The sequence below is a fragment of the Rhinolophus sinicus genome, linkage group LG01 (assembly GCF_036562045.2).
Source record: "Rhinolophus sinicus isolate RSC01 linkage group LG01, ASM3656204v1, whole genome shotgun sequence".
Taxonomy (NCBI): domain Eukaryota; kingdom Metazoa; phylum Chordata; class Mammalia; order Chiroptera; family Rhinolophidae; genus Rhinolophus; species Rhinolophus sinicus.
The window spans coordinates 156,606,022-156,619,744 of record NC_133751.1 but is presented as its reverse complement, the minus strand read 5'-3'; the positions used below and the strand labels follow the sequence as shown (position 1 = coordinate 156,619,744).

Sequence of the window (13,723 nt, the reverse complement as noted above, 5' to 3'; positions counted from 1 at the left end):
TAGAGCCATAACTCAGCCACCTGCTCCTTCTTTCCCTTGTCCCCCACCTTTAATAACTTGAGGCACAACCTTCTCTCCCCCAAGGTATCTCTGGAGTATGGTTTTGAAAATCTCAGGTAGTATTCTGAACTTTTCCTCAGTGATGATCCATTTTAGAAATTAAATATTTGGTGAGTTTCTGCATATCCTAAATCGCCAAGGTTCTAAATCTCCAAATAGGTCCATTTACAAATGAATGAGTCAGGAGAATTGGCAGCAGTAGGCTTCATTGAGAGTTTTTTGTTGTTTAATAAAGGTGTTGCTCGGATATTTAAATCAAAACCAAAAAACTGTTTACTGCACATTTGCCTGAGGGTTACTTATGTAATACTTAGGGCCTAGACTACAGACAGGTTCTACGGCTTGTAGTCGAGAATAGAGTTAAATGAGGCCTCAAAGAGGAAGTGTGCTTATTTTACAAGCCCTACACGTTATTTGTAAATTATTAGGGTAGGCGCTCCTAACCATTTAACAGGTGACACATGATTGAAGTTTTGAAACATAAAGGTACCCGGATATTTAGAGTAATAGGATAAGAGAATTTATTGGGTGCTCGCTGACATTTATAGAGTACATACATACTCGGTTCCAGATGCTGTACTGGGTATGTTTGTGGTATGCTTCTCATTTCATACCTACAGTCCCCCTATGCCTGGATTACCACATTTAAAATTGATGAGAAAATTGAGTCTTGGGTTAAATAAAATGCTGAGAGGTATATACAGTAAATAAGGGACCCAGAGTTTGATTCCTAGTCTGCATTTCTTCAGAAACCTGTGATACTTGATTTTTTAAGGAAATTACAGTCCGTTTGGTCTGACAGAACAACCCTGTAATCTATGAGTTGAGAATGAAATTAAAGATCAGGTTGTCATACTAGGACATAGGTGAAAACGATTAAGGTCACGAGAAGGGACGAAATGGTGTGTTTGTTTATAATGGAGACTTTTATTTATAGGCTAATCTAGTCATACTTTTTTCCCTTCTTCCTCAAAGTATTCTCAGGTTTAAAGGAGGTAAACCTGTTGCCTTTTTTTCTTTACTATAATCATTATGCATTTGATGTTTTTTTGTTTGTTTTCAAGCAAAATGGCATTTCCCCCAAAGAACTGTGCCACTTCTCCATTCCAGAAAAATTTTAAATTTAGGGAAATTTTGCCTCAGGAAAAAAAACCTTTTTGCCAAGTAGTCTTTTTTATTATTATTATTAATTTTAAATTGCAATTGGCATACAATGTTACATTAGTTTCAGGTACAACATAGTGATTAGACGTTCACATACCTTACAAAGTGATCCCTACAATAAACTAGTAATCATCTGTCACTGTGCATAGTTATTATGATATTATTGATTATATTTCCTGTGCTGTACATTACATCCCTGTGACTTCAAAAATATGGAATGCTTCCTGAATTTGTGGGTTATCCTTGTGCAGGGGCCATGCTAATCTTCTCTGTATCGTTCCAATTTTAGTATATGGGCTTCCGAAGTAAGCACTGTCTAGGTCTTTAAAAAACACACACACAGAAAAAAACACCTTAAATATCTTGAAGGGTATATTCAGTCAAGTATTTAATGAGTGTTATTCCAAATAAGTTTGAGAATTTTTAAATATATCCTTACATCTCACTCCGTTTTTGGAGATAGCCAGTGAATATTAGCATTTCAGTGGCTCTGTGAAACTCTGCAGTAAATAAATTTAACTTTGTTCACCCCAGGTGCACCACCTCACTGTCCCCTCCATTTAAAATGTAGCCTCTCAGTCAATCACGATCCAGTGTTCCTTGTAATGTGCTTTAGAAATAATTTGTAACTACTAACAAGATTATCTTTTCCTTAGTTTTCTAGGTAGAAAATGTTTCCAGTATACCTTTCAGAATTACATTATTTCGTGTTTTTGTTTGTTTATTCAAAAGTAGCTAGTCAAGATTTAAGATGGAGTTCATATGGGAGCCTGCCGTGCTTAAAATTGAGTCTAGCATAAAACTTCTGAAAAGTCATACCTTCTTGACCTTAAATTATTTTTTTTTACATAGATTAAGTTGGGAAAGATAGGAATAAATTATAATTTGGGAATCCTCGTTTGTTTTAAGATAGATTTTAGGGTTCTTTATAAAAATGTTAACTTAGACTTTTTAATTTAGTGATATTTTTATTCTGAGGAAAATAGAAGATTGCTTATTGTTTCTTTGAATTTGGTAATTTTGACAATGAAACTAAACTAATGAACTATTTACCCTAAATTGCTGGTACATTGCCGGTTAAAGTGGATTTCTTTTAAGATCTCTGGTTTGTGATGTGAAAACACATAGGCAAATTATTGGACATAATGAATTTTATGAACTTAACAAAATTTGGAAATATTTTTGTATAGTTGATTCATTCAGTTATTGATGTAGGGCATATAGCAGGTCAGAGAAAAAAAAGCATTTAGGCCTTGGAAATATACAGAATTGGTTTTGAATCCTGATTACCTTGAGTAAATTATTTAATAATGATGTGTTTATCAAGTAATAACTATGTGCTAAGCGTGGGGGGCGGGAGGGTGAGGTGGGGAGAAGGTATAACTCCTGTCTTTAAAGAATTCAGAGACTGGTAGCATTGATTTTAATCTCTGTGAATCTGTTACCTTGTTGGCAGAATGGAGGTGAGAGAACTTAAAATCTCCAAAATCATACTTAGAGGAACCACAGATGCTCAATGTGAGTTAGGTTATGTATTGTCATTCATAGTATTTCATCATAGAAATACTCAGGGACATAAAAATATGGATCAAGTCCCTTCCTTGTTTGGGGACTTCATTGCCTTTACAGATTTATTTAAATTGTCTTGGTTTCATTCATTCAAATATTCTTTGTTCTGGCACCAGACATACTCGCCAAGCTTCTAGAGTTTGCCATTGCCTTGTGTTGGTTTTAATTTTGTCTAAGCACAGTAGCAGTTTGTCAGACTCTACAAAAATTACTTGTTATTTTAGCCTGATAAAAATACTGGCTATCAGTTAAAAGAACAGACCTTTAATTTTAAAATAAGCCATCATGTAGGTCCAGGGGTCTGCTCACTTTTTCTGTAAAGGGCAGACTAGATATTTTAGGCTTTGTGGGCCATGTGGTCTCTGTTGGAACAACTCAACTCTGCTGTTATAATATGAAAGCAACCACAGACAATACATAAATGAATGAGTGTGACTGTGTCCAATAAAACTTTATTTATGGACACTGAAATTTGAATTTCTTATAATTTTCATACCTCAAAATATTTTTGTTTTGATTTTTAAAATTTTCAATCATTTAAGAATGTAAAGGTCATACTTAGATTATGGACTCTACGAACACAGGTGTCCAACCAGATTGGTCAGTGGGCTATAGTTTGGTGATGCTTAATCTAGGGCATAATCTATGAATTTATTATAATTGTTATTGGATAATAATTGTTAAGCATTTAGATGAATAGTCCTGTCAGTAGGGATTATATATATCAGGGTTTGTGTTCTGCTTTTTTTTTCCTATCCATGTTTGCTTTTATAGACTACATATGTGTGAATAGTAGAAAATTAATAGGAAAAACGTAAGTTTCTTTGTTGTTTTGCCCTCTCCAGGAAGTTGATTTAAAGTGCATCTTTTAAAGGCTAGTTACTCTCAGATTTTTCATTTATTGCAAATCACATTCTGTGTGAATTTCAACTAATGTGTACAAGGTCTGTACTTCAAACTTTTAAAATTTATAGAGTAGGAAATTTTATTTTTAAAATGTATGTAAGTAACTACACATTTATATTGCATGAGCACTATTGAACAAAACAGTATTTATTTTACTTTGAAAGTAAAAATGATTTTATACTGACTATAATAATTTTGTATGTTAAAACTGTAATTTAAAATTCTGTTAACTTTACTTTCTGTAGACACCGGAGAAGAAACAATCGGAATCATCTAGAGGAAGAAAGAGAAAAGCAGAAAACCAGAATGAAAGTAGTCAGGGTAAGCGAAACAAAAATCTTCCTCAGACCCACATAGGCATTTACAATTAATTATTCTGATTTTTAGTCAGTTAATAGTTTAATTATAAGTAATTGCATGTTTTTGTGATTTCTATAGCTATTATGTAATTTCTGCATTTAATAATAGTTTAGGAATGTGCTGTGCATAAGAAATAGTATGAAATTGGAATCTTTTTTTTATCACAGGTAGTGTGTAGTTAACTGTTGGTAGGCTTTTTGACATTTTATTTATCTATCTATTTAATTATTTATTTATATTTGAGAATTAGACAAACCTGGCAAGCATTACCTTATGTCTTTCATTTTTCTCTCTTTGTATGCATTACAGTATTAAGAACTTTAGATCTCACTTTAAAACAAGTACCCAAGTTTACTCATCCCTTTTATTATATTTTTAAAAAGACTATATAAAAATAATTGAGAGACTTCTATTAAAGCACCATCTTTCTCTTTTCATACCTGTTTTTCATCCTTTTTTGCATACCTACCTTTTGTCATATGATCTAAGAAAATTATTTTTATTAGACTATAAAACTTCTTATAATGGACAACAAAATAGTGTTGTCATTTAATTTGGCCACTCAAAGTTAAATATAATAAATGGGGATCTTAAATCATATATAATGATGATTTTATACATGTATTACATGTTTTGGGGCCAGTCTTTAAGATCTAGGGCCACGAACCCATGACTTTTACTAGTATTTACATGTGGCACTGGCATTAAGGAATGTATTTGCAGCAATTGTCTTTCTGGAAGGAAGGAAGAAGTCATTCTAGCACCTTTCCTTAAGTGTGTGGTATTTTGTATCTCATTCTGCTCTGAGCTCCTTTTTGGTCTTAGTGTATTTCCCCTAAGTTTTGGTGAGTCGTCTTGGAGCTTTACTTAATGCACGATACATTAATTATGATAGTTTCAACTTTAGATTTAAAAACTCACTTAAAAGCAGGTCCCAAAATACGGTGGGACTTCTGGGTTGGTTGATCCAATCTATTTCTTTACTTTTTTTTTGGGGGTGGTGGTCTGCAATCTACAGAATTATCTGATTTTCTTATGGTTTTAGGCTGATTCTTCAGTTTTAATTGGATTTACTCATTTCAGCTTCCTCTCTTATACTAGGTTGGAGCAGAAGTAATGTGTTTCCCCCAAAATAAGACCTAGTTGGACAATCAGCTCTAATACGTCTTTTGGAGCAAAAATTAATATAAGACCGGTATTATATTATATCATACCCTATCTTATAGTAAAATAAGACCGGGTATTATATTATATTATATCATATCATACCACATCATATATCATATATCATAACATATTATATAAGACCTGGTCTTATATTATAGTAAAATAAAACTGGGTCTTATATTAATTTTTGCTCCAAAAGACACATTAGAGCTGATTGTCCGGCTAGGTCTTATTTTCGGGGAAACACAGTGATTGCGGTTTAAAAGGTTAAAAATAATTGCAAAAACCTCAGTTATTTTTGCACCAACCTAATATTTGCTTCCAGAGAGGGACTAGCTTTCTGTGTTTCTTTTTTTCCCCTCTGTCTTTGAAGTAAGTGTCTTCAAGTACAGAGCAAACCTCTCCTGTCATCATGTTGGCCAAAATTGGGTCACGTGTCCATTCTAAAACCACTTATGTCCAACAAAGATATTATTACCCTTACAAAAATCAGGCCCATCTCTGAAATTGAAAATTTGTTCAAGTTCCCTTTAGAAATACAGGCTTTGTGGAAAAGGGATGATACCTGAACAAAATTGGACTTCTTATCAGAAGGGGAACTAGTTAGTAATGGATGTGGGATAGGAGTCAACTTCCCTCAAAGTTACGGGAGGGGATGGTAGCAGAACAAAATTTCGGTTCAGTTGGGGAAATAGCTTCTGGATAGGCAAAAACATCTCTATGTTCATTTAAAAATAGCACCTCTTCAGAATCTGCAAGAAAGTTGTTATAGGCAGAAGGGAAATTCCTTTGGTATAAAACCTTTACAGTCTTCTCTAACCTCTGAACAAACCTGTACAGAATTGTTTAAAATTTCTAGGTAGCGTTTATAGTCCTGAGTACTTATTTAGTTTTTTTAAAAAATCTCCCTACCTTGTTCCAAGAAGGAATTTAAAGTTGTTGAACTTTTAAATATATTGTTTGTTCATTTCAGTAATGCCTGGCACATAGTAACCACTCAAGAAATATTTATTGAATAAAATGAATGGATGAATATGTCAGTACTGAACTGATAAATGTATATCTTTTTATTATCCAAAACTTTTGACTCATTGTATCGTTAGTTTTTCTTTTGAAACTTGAAGAAATCGTGTATCCTGTAGAGTTGAATACACCCAATGAAGGATGGATAACTCTCATCCAAGAAAGTATCCCTAAAAACTATATTTCTTAGTAGCAACTTCTTAATTCAGTATTTAAAAAACTGGTGAAGAGTCTGTTTCAAGGCAAAACTTTTTAAATTAAAGAACGGTGATCTGTAATGATTTGGATCACTTTATCAATATGGTCATATATGAACAATATATAAAATCTAGTTTATTAAAAAAATAGCTTGTTAATTTGGAAATACTTTTTTAGAAAATGAAAACATTTTTAAAAAATAGCATTCATGTTAAAGCATGTTAATGTCAGTTTGTTATTGTTTGTGTTAACCAAAGTTTTTTTATTATTATTTATAGGTATGAATTGGTTTATCAATTATGCTGCTTCCTCTTGTCTTTTCTTTTTTTGTTCATTGGTTTGCTTTAATGAAATAGGAGACATTAAGCAATATGAATAGTTTTTAAAATGGGAGATCCTTTAATGTAATTTATTTGATTTTTAAATAATTGAGACTTTAAAAAAATTGATGTTGAAAGTCATGACTGATTTTAAATCTATAAAATTTGTTTTTTTAACCTATAAAATTTTTTAATTTTATATTTCAGGAAAAAGTATTGGGGGACGTGGCCACAAAATTAGTGACTATTTTGAAGTAAGTTCATTGAGGCATGTCTCCAGTTCTTGATATAATTCTGCTATGGGATGAAATAATTTCTTTGGAGCACAAGGTCAACTTTTGATTAGAGCAGAGCTTCAGTATTATGTGATGTCTTATTTTCCTAGAAACATTAAAATTTACTTTTACATTGGTATGGCACACCATACTTTTCAAAGTACTTTCTCACATATTTGCATGTAACAACCTGGGATATAAGCAAAGTAGGTATTTACAGAATTGGAAACTAAGGACCAGAAATATAAAGTAGCCTACCTAAAGACAAATTCTAAATGGAAGAACAAAGAGTAGAACTTGAAGTCTAACATCTTCTAGTTCAGAATTCTTTCTACTGTCAACACAGGCTTTACTGCACCACAGCAACATCTGAGCCCTTTGGATGGAGATTAAATAATGATAGAGTGTCAATCTAAGAGTCCCTCAAAAGAATAAGCAGTGGTAAATTTACCCAATCCTGAAATGTTTCCTTGCTTCTACACAGAAATACTTTTGGCTACCAATTCCACATTATAAAACATTAATATGATTATTAAACCAACAAACATGATCTACTCAGTTGAAAAATATTTATATTTACTTGAGAGTGAGCATAGAATTTGCTGATTAAGGGAAGAGCTGCATTTAAAAAAGATTTTTTTTTTCTATCCTCCATTGTGTTTTGGGTTTATAGAATCTAAGGTAAAACTGTTGCTGATCACAAGGTACCTAGTGGTCTTTAATGGAGGTGAGTCCCTTAGTGTTAATACTATGAATCTTTGCTAAAGATAGGATCAATTCAAATCAATAAATCTCAAATCTCTTGAATGCATACTACGTGCCAGGTGTTATGCTGGGCACTATAGTGTAAAAAAAAATTAGACAAAGTTCCTAAGGTTGCACAAGTTGTTTAATGAACACACTGGGAAGTCCCCGTCCCTGCCGTTCATGCCTAATACCCTGAGAGGAAGCCAGTCACAGCATATTGTGTTCTCCTCCTGTTCTTGATACAGAAACATGAGAAATGAGACAGGTAGCTATGGAACAGCTTAGGTGGCTTCCCTTCATATGAAGCTAAGTCATGCACTGTAATGCATGTCACGCATATAAGAAATGCTCAATTTTTATTAGATTTTGTGATATTAAAGGGGAGGGACTTAGTCTGTAGAATTCTTTTACATAGTGCTATGAACATTTAGATATTTAACATATCTTGAAAATGATGATTCTGTTTTAAGATGGTGGATTAGGTTCACTAACATCTGCATGTAAACATGTTAAAGTTCTTTGGTTCAACAAACAATGTTATATAATATTGTATCAATGCTATAACTACAACTCTTAAAGTTATTGTTGAGTCTTAGACTTTAATTTATGCTAAAATGTGAAGGAAAAATAAGGTATGTTCATTGCTTTTGGGAAATTTATTTGTCTTTGAGTCTGCCACAATAACAAATTATATATAGTCAGAAGGTTCGAGAAACCAGGGTCTGTGCAAGACATAGTCTTGTCATGTTCTTGTGATCAGTATTCTGTCTTAAGTCATTTTGGACTTAGCTGTGACTGGCCTTAGTTTTGCTTTTTCTTGGCCCATTTAAATGACGACTGAATTTCATTTAAAACAAGATATATTTAAATTAATTCTTTTAAAAAAATTTTTTTTATTGGGGAACAGTGTGTTTCTCCAGGGCCCATCAGCTCCAAGTCATTGTCCTTCAATCTAGTTGTAGAGGACGCAGCTCAGCTCCAAGTCCAGTTGCCATTTTTCAGTCTTTAGCTGCAGGGGGCACAGCCCACCATCCCATGTGGGAATTGAACCGGCAACTTTGTTATTCAGAGCTTGTGCCCTAACCAACTGAGCCATCCAGCCGTCCCTCCGGCAGCTCAATGGCAGCTCATTGTCTTCAATCTAGTTGTGGAGGGTGCAGCCAACTGGCCCATGTGGGAATCAAACTAGCAAAACACTGTTAAGAGCGCTCACGCTCTAACCAACTGAGCCATCCGGCTGCCCCTAAATTCTTAATGCCATGTCTGAAATAACATTTACCGAAACCTGTTTTAATAGTGATGTTGTCTTTTTTCCCTCAGTACCAAGGTGGAAATGGCTCAAGTCCAGTAAGAGGCATACCTCCTGTGATCCGTTCTCCTCAGAATTCACATTCACATTCCACTCCTTCCTCATCGGTAAGTTTCTTTGTACATAGTCTTATGTCTGGGAAGTTATGTTTACTGAATAACTTTTATAATATGTTGTCTTTATTGAGAAGATATATATATATATATATATATATATATATATATATATATGTATATATGTATATATGTATGTATGTATGTATGTGTATGTGTGTGTGTTTATTTTTTTAAAAAATTGTGTGAGGTAAGTTGAATTCTTTTTAATGATCTGTTGCTGTTAGAACTTTATTTCTGAAAGTGAGATTCTTAAGTTAAAGTTTTCCTGAATTATATCCAGAAGTACTATTTCTGTAAAAGAATAGTGTGAAGCCTGTGGGACTAATATGAATATTCGTGTATCATTCTGTATTCAGTTACTGATTTCTAATTTCTTACTTTATTATGAATTAACCACTAAAATGATAGCATAATTCCAGTCTGTGAATCCTTAAGGAAAAGATAAGCAGCCATCAGCCTTGGATTATTTATTTCAGTATAGGAGAAGGATCTTGGATCTGAAAATTATCTTACAACTTTTCGGTTTGTCTCTAATGTTTTAAGACCTAGTTCTTTTATATGCATTGTTTTGTATATTGAATTTTATTTTTTTCTTTACTTTCGTTATGTGAAAGTTCAGTGGCTAACCAGAAAAACAATATTGGCTTTCAGTAATTTAAAGATGAATTAAAGATTTTTAAAAGTCAGAGTATCTTTTATTTATTCAAGTATCCTGTTTTTGCTTGCAGTGTACCTTTCTGGTCCTTGTCTGTAGACATATAATTAGTTAGTTTTTTAATTCATTTTGTACCTTGGGGCGCATCATATTGCTATATACAAAGTAAAGCGTAATAGGCAACAATAACTGAGTTGTAGTGATAACATTGATATAGTGATGTAATCTATTACTGTCATTGAATGTATTTTAAAATTAATGTCTAGATAAACCATGCAACTCATCAGTAAATTGATATTATACTACAGATGGGCATGCTTTATTTTCCCCAGTACTAAGGGTTCTATAGTAAGATCTTTTCAGTTTTACTTTTTGAACCATAATAATCTATTTTTAATTTGTTTTAAAATAATTTGTTGGCCTTGCTTTTATTTAACAGATTGAAAGCATTAAAATTTCTTTTATGGCATTAGAATGGAAGCTTCTTGAGGGCAAGGAATATATGGTTGTCTCTCACTGGGCCTTATTTAGGGAGATACTCAGTGAATGCTTATTGAATACATGGTAATTGACAGTTTTAAAGTCAGTTATATTTTAATTCAGTTTATAATTCTAATAAAAACTTAAGAAATGTTAAATAGTTGTTGCTAAGCAGAAGCCTATTTTTTTTCTTGCTAATGTAAACATTGTGATTTTTTTTTTTTTTTAAAGGTTCGACCTAATAGCCCTTCTCCTACTGCGTTAGCTTTTGGGGACCACCCTATTATACAACCAAAGCAGTTATCCTTTAAAATTTCTCAGGTAAACAGCAATTAAAATTTCTTTGTAGGACTTCTAAGAAACCAGTGACCAACTTTGTACAAAAACTAAACAACTAAGATGTCTTCTCTTTGTTTTAGATATAGTCATAAATTAAATTATACATCAAGAAAGCTAATTACTAAACAACAACAAAATTTGTAGGGGGTGAGACATTGCAACACCCAATTTACTATCATCTAGTTCTTTATTACACACTGGTTAAATATATAGATGTTTTAAGCAAATTAAATAAGCAAAATAACCGTAACATGTCAGCTCTGTTTACTGATTCTTTTTTAACTTAACATCCAAGTACATATAATCAATGTCTTCATGAAGCTGTTATATTTTTATAAGTGGACATTAAAGCAGTTCGTTTTGGGTGTCTATATTTTTGTATATTCACATATGGTATACACTTAGAAAAATTATTTGAAAATTGAATTAATCAGATACCTTGTTACATTTGTTTAATTTTATTAATTTTGAGTACTGAATTCTTCATTTTAACTTTTTACATGTGGCTGTTTTTTTGTGTGGCTTTTTTGATGGGTACATATGAGTTTTTATCATACTATTTTCATGTGGCTCAAAAATTGCATAAGAAAAGTTTTAAAAAATATACAGATAATTAAGGAAACACACAGATAAATTTTAGCACATATAAGGGCTTAAGGCTATTTTGTGTAATTACTCTATTGTCTGGCGCAGAGGAGGTGGTCAAAGTTTGATAAAATAAAAATTAAAAAGAAAAGAAAACAAAAAAATTACTCTGAAGCCCCTCTTACTGGTCCAGGCACTATTTCCACCCTTGCTTCTTGCCCAATCATCCAGCTCTTTTAAATATACATGGTCTTAGACTTTTCCCAACAAGTATTACTAGGTACGCCATGATTCAGGATCCCAGGGTGGGATGTACCCAGATCCCTCTTCACTTCCTTGGGAGAAGGATGGAGGACAGAGGAGAAGCGGGATGGAGCCAGATTAGATTTTCTCAGGAAACGTGCTTTCTGCCCAATGGTCGTTCCAGACCGACACCCAGGATATGGGGCAGAGGGACTTGTACACAAGCCGGTACCATTCGCACATAGAGACATTACCCCCTTTAGAGGCCATTGCCTTCTCACAGCGATGGAAGTCCAGGTTCTGCCAGCAGTTCCTGGTCTGGTTCTGGCTGGGGAAGCGGCTGTCACAAGGGGCAGTCTGGTTCTTGATTTTGGTCTTGATGTCTTCTGCCATATTGCTGACTCCTGAAGCAGCTCCCAGCTCAGTGTATATGTGACATTTTTTGGATGACACTGTCTCAGACTGGGGAGTGGGAGAGTAGATGTTTTTGCTTGGCCACCTCAGTTACGTGATTTATTGCCATGAGACTTTTTCTGTTAGGTCATGTTTAAGCTATTCTACATGCATCAAAACTTCGTTCTTTGGATGATCTTTAGGTTAGGATTATAAGTACATTGCTTTCAGTCTGAATAGCTCATAAAAGTTTTTGCCATGTCCAAAAATCAGATAGGGTTGATAGCAAAAAGCAGTGGGTATATTGAATTTTAATGACAAACATATCAATATTCTAAAATTTTAAATAATTGATATGTAAATGTTTCTTTGTAAGTTTGTAGCACTTACACTTCTGATTAAAACTTAAAACTGCACTGAGACTTCTTGGGATACCCTTTACATATATATACAAACTCAAATATTTTCTTTGCTTTTTAGAATCAGAGCAAAATCTAATTTTATGTTTGCATGCAATGATATATACGTGTGTGTGTGTGTGTGTATGATAATAAAATAGCTTTCTTTCATTTAGACTGATCTCACAATGCTGAAATTAGCAGCATTAGAAAGTAATAAAAACCAGGACCTGGAGAAGAAGGAAGGTCGTATAGATGACTTGCTCAGGGTAAGTAGTAAGTCATGGAGGGGAAAAAGGTTGACTAACTTGGCAATAGTAAAATTTTGTTAAGAAAGTACTTAGTTAGCATTGTAAAAAATTCCATACCTGAAAGAAAAGTAAGCCTTTCCTGGTTGTATAAGTACATGATTGAAAATACCAACTTTAAAGTAAAAATTATTTTACTAGCTCTTTAAAATGTGAACTGAGGAACAGTTGGAGAAATAGAGGGAAGTTAAATTTATTTTTATTTGATCAACTATTATATGACAGATCCATTTCACATGAGTTTTAAAGTTAATTGATTTTGTTATAAACCTAATTGACATTTGATATTATACAAGGTGAAGTAACTGCTGCAATCCTGTGAGATTTTTAATGAAAACTTTATAAAAAGACACATCCAAAAATATACTTGTAATGTGAGTAAAGTATAAAACAGTGGTTTTCACTCCTTTGCTGCTCATTAGAATCACTGGATGATGGAAAGGGTAGGAGACACATTATTAAAAGTACTGATGCCAGAACTCCACCTTGAGAAGTTCTGATTAAATTGATGTGATGTAGGGCTTGGGCATTGGTAGTTTTACTTGTAAAAGCTTTTCAAGATGATTCTAATTTAAGCCAGCATTGAGAACTATTGGTATAGAAACTCTGTAAAACCAACATCCATGATCCTACCACAATGACTCATACCTTTGAAGCATCCAGTGTGCCTGTCCTGATTCCATCACATTCTGTCTCTCCCATCCCTTTAATTGGCCACTATTCTAAGTTTTGTATTTATTATGTCTTCGTGTTTCTTTTTTATTACATATATCTATACATTCTTAACATATTTGAGTTTGGTTTTGGACATTATATAAGCAAAATTATACTGGATGTGCCCTTTTGCCCTGCTCATTTTCACTAAACATTATATGTGGGATTGTCATGTTTGTTCATTTCACTGCTATATAGCAAGACATTATATGGATTTACCATAAGTTATCTTTTCTGCTTTTGGTAGACGTTTAGCTTCTACTCTTTGCTAATATGCACAGTTCTGCTGTGATCATTCTCGTACATGTTTTCTAGGGCAAAAGATTTCTCTATGGTATATGCTTAGGAGTACAGGGTGTGCCCATCCTCAACTGTACTTTATAACGTCAGATTT

General features: G+C 33.2%; 2 protein-coding genes and 1 non-coding gene across 3 annotated transcripts in view; 1 reads left to right on the top strand and 2 right to left on the bottom strand.

Moving 5' to 3' along the window:
- Positions 1–13,723, top strand: part of TLK1 (tousled like kinase 1) — a 125,179-nt gene that overhangs the window by 64,543 nt on the left and 46,913 nt on the right. Inside the window, exons 4-8 of the mRNA XM_019727410.2 lie at positions 3,945–4,020; positions 6,975–7,021; positions 9,110–9,205; positions 10,581–10,670; positions 12,484–12,576. Coding sequence (XP_019582969.1) covers positions 3,945–4,020; positions 6,975–7,021; positions 9,110–9,205; positions 10,581–10,670; positions 12,484–12,576 — 402 coding nt within the window. The remainder of the gene's footprint in view (positions 1–3,944; positions 4,021–6,974; positions 7,022–9,109; positions 9,206–10,580; positions 10,671–12,483; positions 12,577–13,723) is intronic.
- On the bottom strand, positions 1,431–1,537 carry LOC141568167 (U6 spliceosomal RNA). The gene has a single exon (XR_012491208.1). It is a non-coding gene; the product is annotated as a U6 spliceosomal RNA (small nuclear RNA).
- Positions 11,544–11,909, bottom strand: LOC109445214 (cytochrome c oxidase subunit 6B1). The gene has a single exon (XM_019727413.2). The coding sequence runs from the start codon at positions 11,907–11,909 to the stop codon at positions 11,655–11,657; it is 255 nt and encodes an 84-aa protein (XP_019582972.2). The 3' UTR covers positions 11,544–11,654.